Source organism: Photinus pyralis, unplaced genomic scaffold, assembly GCF_008802855.1.
Source record: "Photinus pyralis isolate 1611_PpyrPB1 unplaced genomic scaffold, Ppyr1.3 Ppyr1.4_LG1, whole genome shotgun sequence".
Classification (NCBI taxonomy): Eukaryota; Metazoa; Arthropoda; class Insecta; order Coleoptera; family Lampyridae; genus Photinus; species Photinus pyralis.
In genome coordinates, this window is record NW_022170249.1 from 66,353,139 (window position 1) to 66,373,317 (window position 20,179).

General features: G+C 37.4%; 2 protein-coding genes across 3 annotated transcripts; both read left to right on the top strand.

Annotated features, from left to right (window-relative positions):
• The first annotated feature begins 1,514 nt into the window (after positions 1-1,514).
• Positions 1,515-19,777, top strand: LOC116171715 (5-oxoprolinase). 2 transcript variants are annotated; one of them, XM_031488698.1, is made up of 17 exons: positions 1,515-1,555; positions 1,592-1,683; positions 3,887-4,057; positions 12,850-13,041; positions 13,107-13,398; positions 13,458-13,710; positions 13,767-13,967; positions 16,140-16,389; positions 16,439-16,646; positions 16,695-17,403; positions 17,450-17,710; positions 17,757-18,251; positions 18,300-18,411; positions 18,458-18,682; positions 18,731-18,974; positions 19,024-19,121; positions 19,470-19,777. In XM_031488698.1, exons 3-17 carry the CDS (start codon positions 3,887-3,889, stop codon positions 19,626-19,628), a joined length of 3,870 nt encoding a protein of 1,289 aa, XP_031344558.1. In that variant the 5' UTR covers positions 1,515-1,555; positions 1,592-1,683; the 3' UTR covers positions 19,629-19,777. The 2 variants fall into 2 exon arrangements, with proteins under 2 accessions (XP_031344558.1, XP_031344563.1); XM_031488703.1 differs by lacking the exons at positions 1,515-1,555; positions 1,592-1,683 and adding an exon at positions 2,441-2,694.
• On the top strand, positions 4,064-10,502 carry LOC116171707 (adenylate cyclase type 10-like). Its single transcript, XM_031488686.1, has 2 exons — positions 4,064-4,831; positions 6,386-10,502. Exons 1-2 carry the CDS (start codon positions 4,112-4,114, stop codon positions 10,433-10,435), a joined length of 4,770 nt encoding a protein of 1,589 aa, XP_031344546.1. The 5' UTR covers positions 4,064-4,111; the 3' UTR covers positions 10,436-10,502.
• Positions 19,778-20,179: the final 402 nt, after the last annotated feature.

Consider the following 20,179-nt stretch of genomic DNA (forward strand, 5'->3'; position numbering starts at 1 on the left):
AAATACATTAAAAAATTCACCTTTCTCTAGTTTAATACACATTGTATAGTTCTTACGGTTTCTAATCAGGCGTCGACATTAAAATTTTCCAAACGCAATGGGGTTTATACAGGGTGTTAGTGAACAAGTGCGACAAACTTCGCACGCAAATGCTTCATTTCACGAGATACGAGACACGAATCAAAAAAGTGATAAATTTTTACAACGGTTGTTGAAGTTAAACATAAAAATTATCAAAATCCTCCTCGTGTGAGATCGAAGGGACTACAGCACATTCTTGTGTGGCAAATCAGTATTCTACGAGTATTTTGACTCTACTATCAATAATACTTGTCGAAGGCTACCATATTCCCTTTTGGGTACCCACTTCTGACGCAATTCGCGTGTGAAGTTTTAACTTCACCATCAGTAAGATCTTGCCGGGGGGCATAACGTGAAGCCATACCGCGAATCAGACCCAGAGCTGCTCTGAATAATAGTACAGAATGCCAATACGCCGGGTCAACCACATTCCATCTGGCCGTACCCACACGCAATTTGCATTTTGGTGGATTTCGCTAAAAACTTTACAAAAGAGCCCTCCATTTTTGGGGCATTTCTCATAGCTCGAGCTTCTATTGACAACACGAGAGAGAAAGTGATACGGTGATACGAGCTCTAATAAACCTTTGGGCGCCCAAAGACGACTACTCCTCGAAGACGCGCGCTTTGCAAAATGTGTTTAATTTCGCCCCCTGGAAGGATTTCAGGAAGACTTATGCAGTTTCAGGAGCTTTCAAGGATATTTAGAGAGCTTTATTATGGAGCTTTAAAGAATTGTAGACGCTCTCAGAAAGCTTTTAAATCATTGCAGACAGTTGCAGAGATTATGGATTAAAAAAATATATCAGAGCATATTTAATTTGAATTTTAGAGAATTTCAAACACTTTTCAAGCACTGTAGAGTTTCAAGAAGTTTCAGGCGGTTTCATAAGTTTGAGGGTTCAAGAGAATGTCGAAGAATCGAAACGTTCAGAGCTTTAGTGAATTTTTCAAAGCGTGTAATGCAGTTTTGAAAAGTTTAAGGGATTTTGAATCGCTTAAAAGTTAGTGAGAAACAAGTTCAGACGATTTTACAGCGTTTCGAATCGTTCAACGCGTTTCAAATTTTGAGTTTAATACGTGTTATGAGGATTCTATGAAGTTCAAAGTGCTCCAGCTGATTTAATTTATTTAACCATTTGCGTACTGGCTACATAGGTTGCCTATTTTGTTTGTAATAATGGAGAGATTTTAAACAGTGTACAAAGAAGTGTTGGTGGCCTGTATTTAGGCGCCATGATTTTTACATATTGCATTTATATTTATAACTTTATAAGTATTTATACAATTTTTAGTACAGCGTATCCACTCGTAATTCAATACAAATGAAATGTAGGGGAAAATAGCAAATTACGACATCGAATTCATTTTTTTTATTTCACTAAATAACTAATTTTTCCATAAATAAAGTTATATAATCAAGATTGGTTCAGTATTACTGCGTTAGCTTGCCAGGTATGGGAGTGCAGGGAAAGTACTACCACAGATTTAAATATACTATAAATCTGTGGTACTACATTTTCCGTTTGTGCTTATAAACTATTTCCACTTGACAAATTTTGAAATTAATCCTTGCTGGGCTAAATTGTAACCAGTATTGTGGTAAGGAGTATAATAAATTAATAATTAGTATATGGGTCATTCATAGCAGATATGCGAAGTAACCCCCACTAATATATTTTAATGAATGGTAATAACTAATAACCTTAATTCATTGTGTAACAGTTTCAATGGAATGTGAATGTCAGATTGTTTATACGCATGGCATGGTTATTTATAAATTGAATGACATTGAAAATTTAGCATATAGGTATTTCCCAAAAGTTATCGAAATCGTATCCAAATTGTTGCAAGATAGGTAGTACCGAATGAGATTTATTTACACCTTCAATTTTTTATTCTATTGTTCTACCGTTGATTGCAGAAAATGAGTCTTGGTGCGGAGTTCTCTTAATTGCATACCGCTGGTAGCTAGAATGATCAAAACTACTACTATTTAGCACCCTAATTTTTGAAGCAATCTCCGCCCCAAAACAATTTGGCGTAATCTTGTTTTTTTGTCTGTCAAACTTTGCCCGTGCTCTTCCTTTCCAATTATTTTCTCCATTAACCCATCGTCGTTTCTTAACAGTGAAAAATTGTTAGCATTTCCTTCATCCATTTTTGAAATAAAAAAAAGAAGGAAGCTAAAGGCTACACATTATAGGTCCAAACTGTAGCCAATTGATAGACATTAAACACATGTAGCTAACCTACAACAATGCTTTGCTAAGTAGTGTTTCGGTAGTTAGATAACCGATGATGTATAAAGATAATCCACATACTTAGGTACATATCTCATAAAGTGGCCTTATCAGCGTGAGCTAGTAGTCGTTGAACTTTTAGTTCAGTAATGAATAGCAAAAATGTAGTTTTCCGTACAAACATGATTCCTACGTTAATTTCATATAAAAATTAAGCGCCTTGCTATTTTCGCATCAAACGTCGTCAAGTGCTAAAGTCCTATTACAATAAACGCTATCATTTATTTAAAAGTAATATACTCGCTATAATTTTTTTACTATTGGTTTTCGGTGCACTTTCTACGGATCTATAACGGAAAATACTAAAAGTGTGAGTATATTTCCATTGCTTATAATCCAAATAATTTTTTAATTACCCAATTCGGTATGTTTCCACTACTTTTACCTGTGTGTAGGGGAAATTTTACATTCTAACCTACATTTTTCTTTTATTTTGTGTTTTAAAATTTCAAAAAATAAGGTGTTAAGGAAAGTGTCAAGGTTGGTTGCAGTAACAATAATTTTTATTAAATAATAATAATAATATTTGTTTCTGTTAACATGCCAAAGCAAAACATTTGCATAAGTTAAAGGAAAAAACATTCAAACAGAAAGAAGGCTCAAAGAGAAAGAAGGACTTAATGCCGTGTATAGGCAGTACCCAAGTCACTTTTTATAGTGAGAGCTTGTGTCAGAAAAGAACATCTGACATAAGTGCAACAACTGCACAAGCAAGGATGCGAATTTGTAAAGGCAGAATATCGCCATTTAAAAAAAATTGAGGCAATTTTCACCTTTTTCGCTATAGTGTAAAAAACCGTCATTGTTTTTGAATTTACCACAAACTTAAACAAGTTAATCACAAATTCGTTTCATTGCTTGTGCACTTATTGCACAAGCTTTCAATTATTTCAACTTCAACGCCTACTTAATACACATTTAAAACGGCTCTGCAAATCCATTTAAATTGAGTTTTCTCTGGAACTACTGATTGGATTTGAAAAATAAAAACAGTTCTGAAAACATAATGAACATTCCTTTCGACCTATCTAACATTTACTACCTCTTCCCATTTAAAATTTTTCGGGTACAATGCACCCCCTTTTCAGGGTTAAAGTTATGTAAGTAGTATTACTTAATTTAGGTGTCCCCCTCAAAACTAAAATTGACGTGTTCGAGCGTTTCTGGCAAAATTGTCATTCAGTGGGCAAAATTGGCATTCCTCGTTCCATCATCATCAGAACTGTCATAGGGGGTTAAAAAAGGGTGTTTACATTCAACATAACTTCCAAAATTGCGGGTGGTAACTCGGAACGTCGAGTGTCAACTTAAAATTGCGAGTTACAATTCTGAATTATGAGACGCAAGTAGGACCTTCTACGATTTCGTAATTTCCAATGCAATGAAATTACTAAATTTTAGCATACCCCCTATACCATATAACTACGGTACGCTTCATTTAAAAGGAGCGAATTTATAACTCTCATGGAAATATTATATCGCGATTTTCATTTGCATTGTAGATGCCAGGCGACGACTCAAAGTTTCAATTTGCGATCGATCGGGGAGGTACCTTCACCGATGTCTTTGCCCGTTGCCCTGGTGGTAAAATCAGGGTATTAAAATTACTTTCCGAAGACCCACAGCACTACGACGACGCCCCCATTGAGGGTATACGCCGTATTCTACAAGAGGTCAGTATTTAGCTTTATAAAATCTAGCCTGTTCAAAGTAAACAAATTGCCACGATGTCAACACCCATAAGTCAAATAATGAATAAAACGAGAGCAAGAAGGAGTACGATTACGGGAAATATCTTAAGGGAAACTCAAGCGTTGAGAAAATTCGAAATAAGTCAAATTAAGAAGCAAATCGAGATTCTGGCGACATTTCTGCCCGATTTTCTGATAAAGATACCCCACAGTAAGTTAAACGCGCTTCACCATTTTGTGGGAGTTTTTCTTTTCGCGGACATTTCCGGCTTTACGGCCCTTTGCGAGAAGTATAATAAAACTGGAAAGGGCGGCACATATCGTTTGACGGCAACTTTAAACGCGTTCGTCGGCGCAATCGTTGAAGTGATTTACTTTTACGGAGGAGACGTTTTGAAATTTTCAGGAGATGCTTTTTTAGCACTTTGGAAGGCCGAACCCGACGAATGTTTATACAGAGTTATACATCAAGTGATAGTTTGCGCACTTTTTATTCAGCAACACTTGGGACGCTTCCAGACTGAAGTTAATGTTCTGCTTAAAGTTAGATTGGCGATTTCTTGCGGAAATATGACTTTTCGAGTTATAGGCGATAGGAATAATAAGCATTACGCGGCACTTGGAGATGCTGTCAATGAGGTTAAAAGAGCAGAACGTGCCAGTGTTTCCGGAGATGTCGTTATCGCTCCCAATGCTTGGGGACATCTTTCCGAAGAAAGCTACGAGGTTACATATGGCGAAGGAGGCAATGTAAAGGTGAGTTTATTGTTTGCTTATTGGATTCGCAAATTTGTAAATGATTTTAAGTGTATTAATGATTTGATACTTCACGGAAAGGTCTTTGGGTTTGCAAATAATTAACACATTCCCATGCCAACCACATGCCTCCAGAAACATTAAGGAAATGTGTGCAAAGTTAAACGGTTCTCTGTACCAGCCTATAACGTTACATTGCCATTTATAAACGTATAACCCATTTTGATATTTTTGAAATGAACTAAGAGTTTAAAATGCCTCGTTTGGAAGCTGATGCATCCCCTGAATCCAACTTTATTATAGTTGCTTGGATGTGCATTTTCGTATTTTGTAAATTGCTATCAAAAATCCTGTACAAAAATGGACTTTTACAATTACATCGAATCGAAAGTTAGAATAAATATGGACGGACAGAGAAAGTGGCCATAATAGGGTCTTCCAACATGAATTGAAAAACATGCTAAAAACCGAAAGAATTTGAAAAATGGGAAGAATTTGGACCAACTGAAATAGGGCAAATCTGGAGAAACTGAAGGATTGAACTAGTTTCGGTCTTGAAATGCATTTCAATCTTCAATACTTGTTCCACCATTGAAAAATATAGAAGATCTTAAGAGATGAATAAATTTGTGTGTTTTAGTACCAAAAACGTCTGCATTATAGCGCTCTTAACTTCCTAGAAAACTGCTTTGATAGCACTCCATGTTTTATACAAGTATATTTATGCAGAATGTGACATATTGGTATGAAAAAATTGGATGGTATAATGGACCAAAATAAGTAACCATATTTTGAAGGGATCGGTAAAGTATTTTTATAAATCTGCATTGGCATACTCAAAAACATACGTAAATCCGTATTAGTTTTATAATTTTTCTGTGCTACATATGCTGTAACAATAAATTGTTGTACCTAATTGATTGTGGGAGGTTTGTTAAGAAAAAGTGCTTCTTTGGGCCTCTGCTACCATCCGCTGTTTTGTATACTTATATGTAACATGATGCAAATGGGGACTGTATTTCACAAAAATGGCCCCTCTATTAAGAGCCGAATATATTCTGGTACGCGGTTGAAGTTAGTTTCGAGAGTATATGCTATCATTATACCGAGCCGCTTGCCGCTACACTTTTAGTCTTGGTTAGCGAACATACTTTGTTATATAAAATCTTATTTGAGAACTTATTGCCGAATAATTTTTGTGTAAAGAAAAATCAAAACAATTTGGATCGGTTATTTTCATGTTCAAAGGCCTCTCTTTAAAGCTATGCAAAGGGTAGGTATTTTAAGAAATCTGAAATGGCATGAACCTTTGCGGACTTATCTCCAGCTTTGATTTTGTAGAATAAATGTTTCTGTTGGTAGTGTTGGTTCCCTCTACTTGTACTTATAATTTTTTTTGTTTTTATTAAATGTGCGTGGGGATACACAATTTAAGTAACTTATTTTTGGGGGTACACAAAGAAAAAAGGTTGAATACCACTGCTCTACTATATACCTCCATACAATTTGTTTTAGATAAGTTGCGGTCATGTAATAACTAATACAATGTTGTAGGTATGGCAATGCCTGTATAAGCCGGACGAGAGGAAACAAAAGGTCGAATACGAAGAAAAGGAAGAGATTGCGAAAGAACTGTGCAATAAGCACATAAAACATCGCCTGCAATTGCAGGACGGTATCGCATTACCAGATAGCAAAATAATGGAGAATTTTATTTCCTCGTTGCCGCAAAGAACCGTTCTCCATATAGCAACACAAAGGTGGCTAGCATCTGATATGAAAAAATTTGTTATCAAACCTGTTCAAGACCAGATCGAAGGCAAGCAGCCATTGGAGTATCTAACCGAATTACGGGAAGTTACAATACAGTTTGTGAATATTATTTCCACTTCCCTTCCTTCAGCAAAACTTGCAGGTGTTGTAGATGAGGCATACCATACTATGACGCACATCGTTAGCAAATTTCGGGGGGTTGTCAACAAAGTAATACTGTTCGACAAAGACATCATGATTCTCGCCTTGTTCGGTTTGAGAGGCAATAAGCACGAACTCGAAAGTCAAGATGCGCTAATCTCCGGTTTTCAAATTTTTGTGGAAGCGTCGAAGATTGCGAGCATCAAAAGTGTATCGGTCGGAATTACTAACGGTTTGGCTTATTGTGGAGTTGTGGGTCACCCTCTCAGAAGGGAATATACAGTAATAGGCGCGCCAGTTAATAAAGCTGCGAGATTGATGTGCGCTTTCGAAAATAAGGTGACGTGTGACTACAGGACGTTCAAAAATTCGAAATTGTCTTCTTACTATTTTCAAATGCAGTCAACTATCAAGCTGAAAGGAATTGAAGACGCAGGACACATTTTTGAGTACAACCAAAACTTTCATAAACCAACCTATTTTAAAACATCTCTACTGCCAATTATTGGACGAGCCGATGAACTAGCTTTAATACGCGGCGTAATTAACAAAGTGCAGGGCTTGGAAGGGTACTCGGGCGTTTGCTTTTATGGAAAACAAAAAACGGGAAAGACGAAGATTTTGGAAACTGCAGCAATGCAGTTCGAGCGGAAGGGTTGCATCGTTGCCGCCATGGTTCTAACGCCAGCCTCTTTGCATCCGTATTTTTGCGTTTCCCGCCTCTACAAACAAATCTTTGACAAAAGAGCAACATTGTCAGAAAATCCAAGAAAGTTGCTTAATTTCCCTCCCGAATTGTGGGACTTCAAGGAAATCATGCAGAAATCTCGCAAAGACAGTTCAGCCGAACGTACAAAGATGGTTAGTTTATTTGAAGCGATTTGTTTTATCCAAGATAATGACAGAACAATAATCTTTGTCGATAATATTCACTTTATCGACCAGCAAAGTTTGGAAGTGATAACTGCAGTTGTATCAGAGACCGAACTGAAAATGTTCTGCGCTGGCGATTTTGAAGAAAGCACTTGGGATGTGCAATGGAAATTATCGAAAAGTGCAAAGGTAAAGATGGTAGACTTAAATCCTTTGAATAACGACGATATATTCCCTCTGTGTTGTCAGTTTTTAAAAACAAAAGGAATATCAAAGAAACTGGTAGCGCTGCTCGCTAAAACTTGTGAAGGAAGGCCTGGTTGGATACAAAGCTGTCTTTTACGATTAGTAAATAACGGGAGAATTGAAGTTAAGTTTATTACGGCACAATCAGATAAATTTGATACTTACGCGTTTCCAAACCCAAACTTGTTGCGGTTGAAACATTCTAATGAAGCTGTTTGCGCGAGTAAAGCGGGAGTAATTTCTGTTGCACATTTAGAGGCAAGTATTAATGAGAACTCTAATGAATTGACCTTGGCCGCGATTTCTTTGGACTTATTTGATTCTTTTCCACCTTACGAGCAGTTAGTGATTAAAATAGGGGCTGTTGTGGGAGAAATGTTTACGCGTTCATTATTGTTTGTCATGCTGAAGTACCCTAAAGAGCAGATATTCGCTAGCGCAATCGCGAATCTTTTCAAGGAAGAGGTCCTGGATTGTGGTACCAGATACATAAGCACTGGCAGCCTAGCGTCAAAGAAGTTGTGTTGCGATTGCTACACTGACGAACACGATCGTTACATCAGAAGGGAGAGTGCTGCATTTCCCCCGTATGCCTTTTGCAAACTTTTACACTTCAAGAATAAAAACCTACGATCCGTAGCTTACGAACTTTTACCAGCCAATCAAAGGAAAGAATTACATTTACACATAACCGACGTTTTGGAGAATCAAAATAACTCTTGCCCTAATTGCCTGCGAGATGACTCCACTTCTATTATACGTTTACGTACCTACAAACAGATGATGCAATATGCGGATACCGAACAGTATCCAGACTATTACGACTCATACTTGCCTGGTAATGTTAAAAACATAATCAGACAAAATATTTCCAAGAACGTTAACTCTGCAACTTCAATCTTTAGCCCTCAGTACAAGCGAAAGCTCTGGGACCCGTCGACCTGTTTCTGTTTAGAGATTTTGACAAGAGTGTATGCGGATTTAATTCATCACAGTGAGCAAGCGGAGCATACGGGAAAAAGAATACTTTACCTGATGCAGTACAGTGTAATATTACTTACCTTACACGAGTTTAATGATTGCATTCCTGTGCTAACCGAAGCTAGTGAGCTTTGCATGTCAGATGCGATCACTGCGGACCCAAGCTTTACCGAATCGTGGCGCAAGTTGTACCTCAGTAAGATACATTTGCTACTGACCGATGCGCATTTACGCCTGGGCCAGATGCAAACTGCAAAAATACACATTGCCATTAGTCTAAGACAGTACAATGTCCCTTTGGTGGCGATGAAGTACAAAATTCCTCTTATGTTCCTCAATAGACCTAGGATCTTATATAAAACCTCGTATCCTTTTGTCATAAATCAGAAACGTACTCTCCTACAAAGTGACTTCGGCATGTGCTTGACGTTATTGAGTACCATTTTCGCAAGTGAGGGTAAATGGGAACTAGCGAAGAGAGCGGCGGAACGAAGCCTTTCGATTTTCAGTCACGCAAATGCAAACATTCGAATGCTCTGTGATGCATATACAAACGCCATCGAGTTATACAACATGTTTGGAGACGTGCACGAGTGTGAACGCCTGGAGCGTGCAATCGGCCTAAATCTTTTGAAAAAGTACACCGATAACGTAATAATCGAATTGTACGCCATTTGCAAACTAATTTCTGTGTTGTTTAAAATACGATTAATGCACGGACATGTACCAGTATCGATACGAATTGGTTATAGAGCGCTTGATCTAATTGTACAAATTCATGCCATGTACTTGCAAGCGGAAATCATCCCAACCTTGGCATCCGCTTTGCTTATGTCCAAACGGGTAGAAAACGCGGTTTCGGTGATTAAACAACTGTTCAACATTGCCAAATCCACTGATGACGCAGTCTTAATCGGATACTACGCCTTTTGCGTCGAATTAAACGTAGAAGCTAGCTTCGTACTCGAGCCAGTCGATAAATGCGCGAAGTACGCGGAACAGTACTTCGAAAAGCAAAAGAACAGGGAATTTTACTCGGACAATGAAAACAAAATTATAATCTACCTACACGTTCACTTCTTACGAAATTGCATGTGGCACGACGCACTCAAGTGGAAAACGTTAATTAAGATTGACACCCGCGACATTTCATCCTTCACGATGGTCTCGGCCATGTACAAATTTGTAGAAGGCATGCTGCTGACTTTAGTATGGAACATCACGAGTAAGAAAGCCTTCATCGAGTTAGACCAGAAACGCATCGAAACGCACCTGAAATATAGTAATAAGTTAGCAAAAAAATGGGCGTTATTTATGCCCCGTTACCTGCTTTATATGGCGTATTATAAAAAAATTTTGGGTAAAGGTAAATCCGCGGAGAGATGCCTAAAGCAGGCGTTGGTAATCGCAAGAAAACAAGGAAACATTTTGGAAGAGTGTTGGATAATGCAAAATCAAAGTGTTTGGAGTGGGGGTGGTGCTAATTTTGGAACGGATTTGAAAAACGTTCACTGGGTGAAAGCGCAGTCGTACTCCTCTAACCAGTGGTCTACTATACTTTACGGTTTACCTTACGAGGTTATTACGTAAGATTTAAGTTAACTATATATTTTATTCTTTATTTTATATATATATATACATATAAATAAACTTTTTTGATCACAGAAAGTATTTTTGAGGCCAGGAATCAAATTTAACGTTGTAACAACCTAATGTTCATGATTAGGGTAAATATACTATACAGTATACACATTAATAGTATATCATTTATCAAGTACCTAGGTTGTTCATTAATTTCTTCACCGCATGCCGGATGCCATTACAAGCACGTGGATGGTTTATGTTCCGCAACATAATGATTAGGTACTCATCCACCTTTTAATTGCAGATTATGTGGTGGTAATCGGCGAAATTACAGCGAATTTAAAAATTCCGTTGGATACTTGACATCATCTTGTTTAGTAACTGAATCAACGGATTTGCATGTCATCATTTCGCCGTTATTTATTTTATTGTGGTGAACCAACTGCGACCCTTGTTTGGTTTTTGAATAAATACTTCTCAAAAAAGTCACCGAAGCTACTGAAAACTCTACAAACACTCCAACGGAATGGACTGGCTGCTTTTGCACATACGCGGAGATTTTCTCGAGAAACATCGAATCATCCTGAATGGATTGGACTGTGCACTAAGAAATACCAATTCATGGATATAGATGCAGGCCAATCATAAATAAACTACCTTATTTATCCCGATTGAATTGCGGCGCGGCAACGGTCAAACGCTGTATAGACGTTTAAATAGTCGTTAAGTTTTCTGCAATTTTCCAATGTTCTGTATGTATCTTTATTTCGTATTCATAAGGTCGACGAAATATTTTGTGGTTTGATGTTTTTGCGGTGTGGATTTTTAGCTCCTCTGATATTTTAGTCACTGAAGTATTTGCGGCTTAGATTATTAAGTAACTGAAGTCTTTAGATCTCCAGAAGTCTTATATATGGGTACTTTATAAATATATGTTGCATTAAAGCGAGTATTTAAATTCTATGAAGCCAATGGGTTGTCTTTGATTTATTTATTTTATTTATTTATTATTCCTCTCTTGTTCTGGGCCCTTAACAGGTGTGGGTCTGTCGTAGGTATGTTTTAAAAGAGACAAAGAAATTTTTGTGACTACTCAAAGGTTACAAATCTAGTAGTAGCATTACCAGTAGCTGTATACAGCATAGGTTTGTACGCAAAAGTTCCTGATCTGATGGAACAAACATACTGGTAGTGGCATACTTTATTACAGAGAAAATTTATGTGATTAGTCAAATTTTGGTAAATTTTCATTTATTTGACGAACTTTGCGATCTGCCATTGTCAGGGAACCAGTTCTACGTAGCTTTCTTTCTCATTTGAAAAAGTATACAACAAAAAAAGTCAAAAATAGGTATATTATTATTAATTATTAAAATATTTTTTTCTTATTTACATTAATTAGCTTACTAGAAACACTAAAATTTCATTTGAAAGATTTTTTTATATCTGTTATAACTTCCGAGAAACATCGCGTTCCCTAGTTCCGTTTACACCCTGTATAATTCCGAATCGAGTGTGATCAATAATAAAATTGCGGAATGAAAATGTGAATTTGTGTAAAATTCTTAGTATGTTAATAAACCGTTTGTAGAGAAACTTAGGGGAACAAGAGTACGCTTTCATCTATTCCAACACATAAACAATCCATTTAAAATTTCAAATAGTAAGTCATTGCGTTCAATCCAGACTGTTATTGCGGTTCTTTGGATTCAAAATTACAACAGAACACTCACAAACAACTTCGTTATTAAGTACGTATCCGCGTATTACTTATTTCTTTTCAAAGCAATTGCGGTATGTGAACGTGCTATTTTAGCTGTACTGTGCGTATCGCTAAGTTAAAGGGAAAGTGGTAGTATTGAACGTTTTCGTTGTTTTAAATGTTTCAGTATGAAACGTGGCATTTTCTCCATTTATATGACAGCATCCAACAAAATTTTCCTATAATTTTTTAATGTACAAATGTTGTATTTACCATACAAAAGCCACCAAATTCGTACAGTACTTTTTGTCACCATTCCCCAATCTATAATGATTTGCTTTCGTCCAATTTTGACTATGCATTCATTCGGATATCACTGTAAAAATTAAGGCGACTGATTATAAATAAAAAGGTACGAATTCATGTCGGATTTCTATATTGAAACGGATTCCTGCTTTTGGCATTTTTTCGGGAGATTAATATTTTCCGTAAAAGCATGCAAATAGAAAAGTATAACGCTACGCTATATCTCCATGCCTTTATAAAGAAATTAAATACATGAAAAATGATCCCTTTAGGAAAGTAACTGAAATTAAATTGCCTTTTACATAATAATCACTTTGAAAAATTAAATTTGCTGACTTACTTTCTGCATTGGTTCTCGACGTTTTAAATTCATTCGGGAAATTCGACTAAACATCAAAATGGTTAATTACAGGAGACCGGGAGAGCAACAGATATCAATGGAAGCGTAGATAGTTCCTTAATAGAATGGATAAGGATGGGCACAACGGTGGCAACAAACGCCTTACTAGAACGAAGGGGCGAAAAAATGGCTTTGATCATAAATAAGAATTTTCATGATTTACTATTAATCGGAAACCAGGCGCGGCCAAGTATATTCGAACTTGTAAGTTCAATCAAGTGATAAAAACGATTTCAATTTACATTAATTCGGTTTTCTTTCTTCCGCAGAATATTCAACGTCCCGAGGTATTATATTCAGAAGTCGTCGAGGTCAATTGTAGAGTTATACCCGCACTTATCGGCAAATGCGAATTAGGCGAAAAATCGGCAGAATGGAAAATCGTGGATGGGAACATGGGCGAAAAACTGTACGTTATAAAAGATTTAAATCGTGACGAAATTCGACAAGATTTAGAACGTGTAAGAAATGCCGGAATTAGCAGTATTGCGGTCGTTTTGGCACATAGTTATATGTACGCCGAGCACGAAAAGGAAATTGGGCAAATAGCCGAAGAATTAGGTATTTAAAATGATGTTATTATAGTAACGTCTCTAATATCTTGTGTATCTAATTTTAAGGGTTTAGTCACGTTTCTTTGTCGCACGACGTTATGCCGATGGTGAGGATGGTTCCGCGAGGGTTTACCGCTTCGGCGGATGCCTATTTAACTCCAATCGTCAAAAGATACGTGCAGGGATTTGCAAAAGGGTTTAATAACAATTTGAAAGACACGCGTGTTCTATTTATGCAAAGTGATGGTGGCTTGACGCCTATGTATAATTTTAATGGGGCTCGCGCTATTTTATCTGGTCCCGCTGGAGGTGTTGTCGGGTATCTTAATGTCCCTTTATAATCATTCGGGCTTACAAAAACCGAGTAAATTTTAGGTATGCGATGACAACTTGGAAAAAAGAAACTGATCTTCCAGTTATTGGGTTTGATATGGGTGGAACTTCCACCGACGTGTCGCGATTCGCTGGTAAGTTTGAGCATGTTTACGAAAGTACTACGGCAGGAGTTACCATGCAAGCACCCCATTTGGATGTCAATACTGTAGCGGCCGGAGGTGGTTCTATGCTTTTCTTCAGGTATATTCGTTATCCCCTATTAATAGTTATAGAGTGATTGAAAGCATCTGAAGTGTTAAATATGACAAAGTATGCCTGTAATTCATTCCATCATCGTTATAACTTTGAATAAAATTCAAATCAATATCGTAATTAGTAGTTACAGTGGTTGGCGCATCAAAAATCACCTTTACGTGATTTCCAACCAATTTCAAACTTACTCTCCATCGCATGTCAACACATGAGCGAGAGAGAGCCGGTTATTATCCAAAATTCTAATTTTTTTATTAAAATCTTATTGAATACCAAAATCAAAAATAGATCAAAAGCTTGCAGTTTGCATTTGTCACATTTTAAGGGTGTTTCCCCAACGAAATTCAGCCATTATGCCATCCTATGTATTTACTTATTGTTTCAATACCGAAAAATGCGTCCCCTATAGCATTCAATATACCAACCATTTTTGTAAGATGCAGCCAATTAATGCATGCAGTCATTTGTAATGTAAAATAAATGTAATGGTAAAAGGGCCCAAAGTAAATACTTTTTCTAACCGTTGGTCCAAATTGTTTCGTTTGGGAGCTACGTCTGAAAAAGCCCCAATGGAATGGAAGGTAGGAGCTAACGGGTTTATAGATTCAAGTGTATCCACTTATATGTTATACCTTGTATTTACATGAATTTGTTTATTGAAAAATACTTTTAAATGGTATGGTGTTGCAACACTTTATTTTCTTTGCATTTTGTCTGTCTAGGAAATTGTATGTACCTATATTAAGGTTACCATAATGCAGAAATAAACGTAGCAATAAAATGTCACTAATTGATTTTTCCCATAGTCTTGTGATTAGGTACAGCCATAATAATTTTAAATGTACTTAATTGTCTTCGGTTTCTTTCGTTTTTTCTAACTTTTCCATTTACGTCGAATACTTCAGCTTCTTCACACTCTTAAGATTCCTTCGGATTGATCAGATTATCCGAATATTTCTGATCCTTCTGGGTTTTCCTATTTTTCGGATTCTTTCGTTCCTTTAGACTTTTTATGTTTTTTCGATTCTCAGGATTCTTTAAAACGTTTCATTTTTTTGGGACTGTTTCCAGATTCTTCCCGTTCTAATTAGTTTTTCCCATTATTAGTTGCTATATGTTTTTCAAATCCTTTAAATTATTCTGATTCGCATTCTCAGTTTTGTTAAACCGTCGGACTTTTTTGATCTTTCATAACCTTTACATTTTGTAGGTTTTTTAGTCGAATTCTTTCCAGATTGATTAAATTCTTCTCAGTCATCAGATTCTTCTTATTCTTTGTATCCTTCTGTTTACTTTGAACTATCGAGATTCCTTCTGTCTGAGACTTTTTACCCATTGTTTCGTTTCATCAGATATTTTAGTTCCATCAGAATCTTGATATGATCTGTGGAATTCTTCCATTGCTTCAAATTTTGTATATTCTTCGAATTCTTCAGATTCTTAAAGTTTGTCGAATGTTTTAGGTTTTTTTGAAATCCTTTGATTCTTCCATCAGTTCTACAGATTTTTCAAACCTATAAAGGTTCTTCCTATTTTTAATATTTCTCGAATTTTTTCGGATGCTTGCGATGTCTTATGTCATTCACATTCTCTTGCTTAAATGCTTCGAACATTTCGGGTGTCCGAAATGTATTATTAGATCGTTCTTCTTGTTTTTCAGATTTTTTTCTACTGTACGTATTTTTCTGTATCTTTAGACTATTCCGATTTTAGATGTTTCCGCAGTTTCTTGTGTGGGTAGGTACATTGATTAAATGGTGTTGATCCGTCACTTACATGGAGTAACTTGTTAACTGATTCAAAAGAATTACAGACCCAGGGAAGGAATAGTTAATTACATATCAAAGTCAGGAAAATGACACATTACCGGTGAGGAAATATTGAAGCGCTTGGGGCCGAGTACTTTAATTTTCGAGTTTTGTTTTAAATTTAATGCGAAATCGTATTTTAATATAAAATTTCAATTTCCATACAGAACTTTCGTTTCTGCCAAAATATTAATGGAAACACCGTGATCAACACCAATCGAATTGAACCATTTGCAAAACAACCACAGGTGTTTGCTATGTTTGTACCATAAGCTTTCTAGTTTATAAAGTAAGCAAGATTACTAGCGTAGAACAATCTTTTGTAGTCGAGTATTACCAATAATCATTTTAGATCTGGCTTGTTCGTGGTTGGCCCCGAATCAGCCGGTGCCCATCCAGGCCCAGTCTGTTATAAGAAAGATGGTCACTTAGCAGTCACCGATGCTAATTTAATCCTTGGACGATTATTGCCAGAGTACTTCCCGAAAATATTTGGACCTGACGAACGGTCACCTTTAGACAAAGAGGCTACTTTAGCAGAGTTCCAAAAATTAACAGGGGAAATTAATCACTTTTTGGCACATCAGGATACCAAAGAGAAGGTATTCGCATTTAAGAAACTTCAAAGCTCTACCAGTTATCGTGTTTTAGAAAGTGATGACCTTGGAAGAGGTTGCAATGGGTTTTGTTCAGGTTGCCAATGAAGCTATGTGTCGACCCATACGAGCGTTGACGCAAGCTAAAGGTTTCGACACAAGTAGACATGCGTTGGCTTGTTTTGGAGGTGCAGGTGCGCAGCACGCTTGTGCAATTGCTCGTTCGTTGGGAATGTCGGTTGTATTTGTACACAAATACGCAGGTAATATGTTAGTCGTCCTCAGACAGAGTTAAGAAGCCGCAGTTGTAGGAATTCTATCCGCTTACGGTATGGCACTTGCGGACGTTGTTCAGGAAAAACAAGAACCGTGTTCGAAAGTGTACGAGCCCACAAATTATGCACTGTTTGAGGAACGTTTGGATGAACTCTGCCAGTATTGCACAAAAGAGTTAAAAAATCAAGGTTTCGTTGAACAAAATATAGTCTGTGAAACGTACCTTCATATGCGATACGATGGTACCGATTGTGCGTTGATGTGCGGCCCTTCCGTGACCGGTAACGGAACTAAGTACGGCGACTTCTTGAAATCATTTCTAGATAGATATAATACTGAGTTTGGTTTCACGATCAAAGGTCGAAAAATCATAGTGGACGATATTCGTGTCAGAGGAATTGGAAAGAGTGCTATGCCAGTGGAAAAAGATAAACCACAGCGAACCGAACCACCATCAATAGAAAAGCGAGTGAATATATATTTTGAGGGAGGATCTCAACCTGCGAATGTTTTCCTGCTTGAAAAATTATTACCGGGGCATATCATAGAAGGCCCCGCTATTATAATGGATATGCTCAGCACAATTTTAGTGGAGCCGGATTGTACAGCAACAATAACCAAGCATGGGGACGTAAAAATTCAAATTGGGACAGGTATAGTACCTCAAATTGGATCTGAAATGGACGCAATACAACTCAGCATCTTCGGCCACCGATTCATGAGTATTGCTGAACAAATGGGAAGGTAAGTGCATTAGTTTCTGTTCTGCGGTTAGCATTTTCCTTTCTAGAATATTGCAAAGAACCTCTATTTCGACAAATATCAAGGAACGGCTGGATTTCTCTTGTGCATTATTCGGTAACGATGGTGGATTGGTATCGAATGCTCCGCACATACCTGTGCACTTGGGGGCGATGCAAGAATCCGTGCAGTTTCAAATGAAGTACAGACGCACCTTCCGGGAGGGTGATGTTATTTTGTCAAACCACCCATGCGCCGGTGGTTCTCATTTACCTGACTTTACGGTTATTACACCCGTATTTTATAAAAAGTAAGACTTCTAGTAATACTATCGGCATAATTAGTTACTTTTTTAGTATTCCGACACCAATCTTCTTTGTGGCGAGCCGAGGTCATCACGCCGATATTGGAGGAATTACGCCAGGCTCGATGCCTCCCCATTCTAAAAGTTTAAGTGAAGAAGGGGTCGCGTTCAAATCATTTCTGTTGGTAGAGAATGGGAATTTTAAAGAAGATGAAGTAACAAAACTCATTTTGGAAAGTGGGGGTAGAAACATAGCCGATAATTTATCAGACTTGAGAGCACAGGTCGCTGCCAACCAGAAGGGAATTGTTTTAGTATGCGAATTAATCGACCAGTATGGGTTGGAAGTTGTGCAAGCGTACATGGGACACATTCAAGCCAATGCTGAGATTGCAGTTCGAGATATGTTACGAATGATAGCAAAAAATACATTTTTGAGAACGGGATCGAATGTAATAGAAGCAGAAGATCACATGGATGATGGATCACCGATACGCCTAAAAGTGACTTTCAATGAAACGGAGGGATCTGCTGTGTGCGATTTTAGGTACGTATGCAAGTGTGATGCAGCTTCATATTGATTATACATTTGCAGCGGGAGTGGTTCAGAAGTTTGGGGTAATTGCAACACTCCAAAAGCCATAACATTGTCCGCTATAATCTATTGCTTAAGGTGCATGGTTGGCCACGACATACCACTCAACCAAGTACGTAAGGCAATTAATTTTTCAGCAAATTCAAAATTGCTTTCAGGGGTGTTTAATACCGATCAAAACAATCATACCGAAAGGTTCTATTCTGGATCCTAGCGATCAAGCAGCAGTTGTGGGCGGAAATGTTTTAACTTCGCAAAGAATTGTGGATGTAGTTTTGAAGGCGTTTAAGGTTTGCGCAGCTTCGCAAGGATGTATGAATAATATCACATTCGGCAACGAGTCGTGGGGTAATTACGAAACAGTGGCAGGTGGAAGTGGCGCTGTAAGTATTTTAACTGCATGTCTTAGTTTATGACCTTGTGATCAACAGGGTCCCACGTGGCACGGCTGCTCTGGAGTGCACGTCCATATGACAAATACTCGCATTACAGACGTTGAAATTATTGAACGTCGATACCCAATTTACTTACAAAAATTTACATTACGTAATGGTTCCGGTGGAGCTGGAAAGTTCGTTGGCGGATGCGGAGTTACCAGGGAATACCTTTTCAGGGCTCCCGTTGTTCTTTCAGTATTAACAGAACGAAGAGCGTTACAGCCGTATGGCATGGAAGGTTCTTGTTGAAGTTCTATTAACTATTTACGTTATTGTATGTCTTTCAGGTGGCATGCCTGGTAAACGAGGAGTCAACCTCTTAATTAAATCAAGCGGGAGAACGATAAGCCTCGGCGCGAAAACTGCAGTTCCCGTGGAGCCAGGGGTAAATACGTTTTAAATGATTTTTGAAGCATTCGTCCCTTGTATATTTAATAATTAGTTGCGTGTCACGAATGTATACTTACTCACGTTAAAAAATGGTTGCCATTCTAAACATAAAGCGCGACAATTGTACCTTATCTATTTGAATTCCTAAGTGTATGGGGTACTTTGTTCTGAAAACAAAGGATGAGGGATTATGTAAAGCTTGTCTAATATTTACACAAATGGCTGCTTTGATAATCTACCGCCTCGAAAGGGGTTGTATATAACGTACAATTTGTCAAACTATGTACTAACGTCGTTTAATTCTTTTTTGTCCCTGAAAGTTACATCTAATTGTTTTGTGTAGGACGTCTTCCAACTAAGTACTCCGGGAGGAGGTGGTTATGGAGAGCCCCTTACAAGCAATGATGAAGCTATAACAGAAAATCTTTGCAACAAGAATAAATCGCAATATCTACTTAGAGGAAGCGTTCATGAATATCAAAGGGTGCAAGAAAGTGTATGACAAATAATGAAATTTACTTCACTTGTGCCTCGTAATGTACATGCATCGTTGTGCCTTGTTAATCATTCTTTATCTTGTTATTTTTAACGTAAGAATAATGTTCTTCGTAAATATACCTATTAAACAAGTAAATAAAGTCGTCGATCCGGTGTGATTGGTTCGTTCGTAGCAATAATAGAAAAATCAACAGCGCAGTTACTAAAAGGACTAGAAACAAAACGACTGATCGCATTTTAGCTAATTAGAAACTTACCCATTGAATCCCATCGAAATTGGACCACCCTGTACACTATAGCAGAAAGCGTTTTGTGAAAATTTGGTCTCCAGCTATTGTAATTGCTGAGATCTCAGCCGGACTGCCAGCCAGCATTTCTGCTTTATTTGGCTGTTTTCTCTTCAACCGACCCCAATAGCTCTGCCAGTCGTCAATTTCAACATACAAAAATAATACTTACGGTATTTTCTTTCAAAAATGTTTACGGAAACTAAAATTATTTTGTTATATGCATTCAGTCTTGTCTCCAAAATGAAATTATGATTTAGACAAATCT

Bases quoted from the DNA above. Each gene is read 5' to 3' on its own strand.
- LOC116171715 (XM_031488698.1), top strand. From the start codon at position 3,887: ATGCCAGGCGACGACTCAAAGTTTCAATTTGCGATCGATCGGGGAGGT. The intron at 13,711-13,766 runs GTATCTTAATGT...AGTAAATTTTAG, and splicing joins CCCGCTGGAGGTGTTGTCGG to GTATGCGATGACAACTTGGA. The intron at 17,404-17,449 runs GTAAGTGCATTA...TTTCCTTTCTAG, and splicing joins ATTGCTGAACAAATGGGAAG to AATATTGCAAAGAACCTCTA.
- LOC116171707 (XM_031488686.1), top strand. From the start codon at position 4,112: ATGTCAACACCCATAAGTCAAATAATGAATAAAACGAGAGCAAGAAGG. The intron at 4,832-6,385 runs GTGAGTTTATTG...ACAATGTTGTAG, and splicing joins GCGAAGGAGGCAATGTAAAG to GTATGGCAATGCCTGTATAA.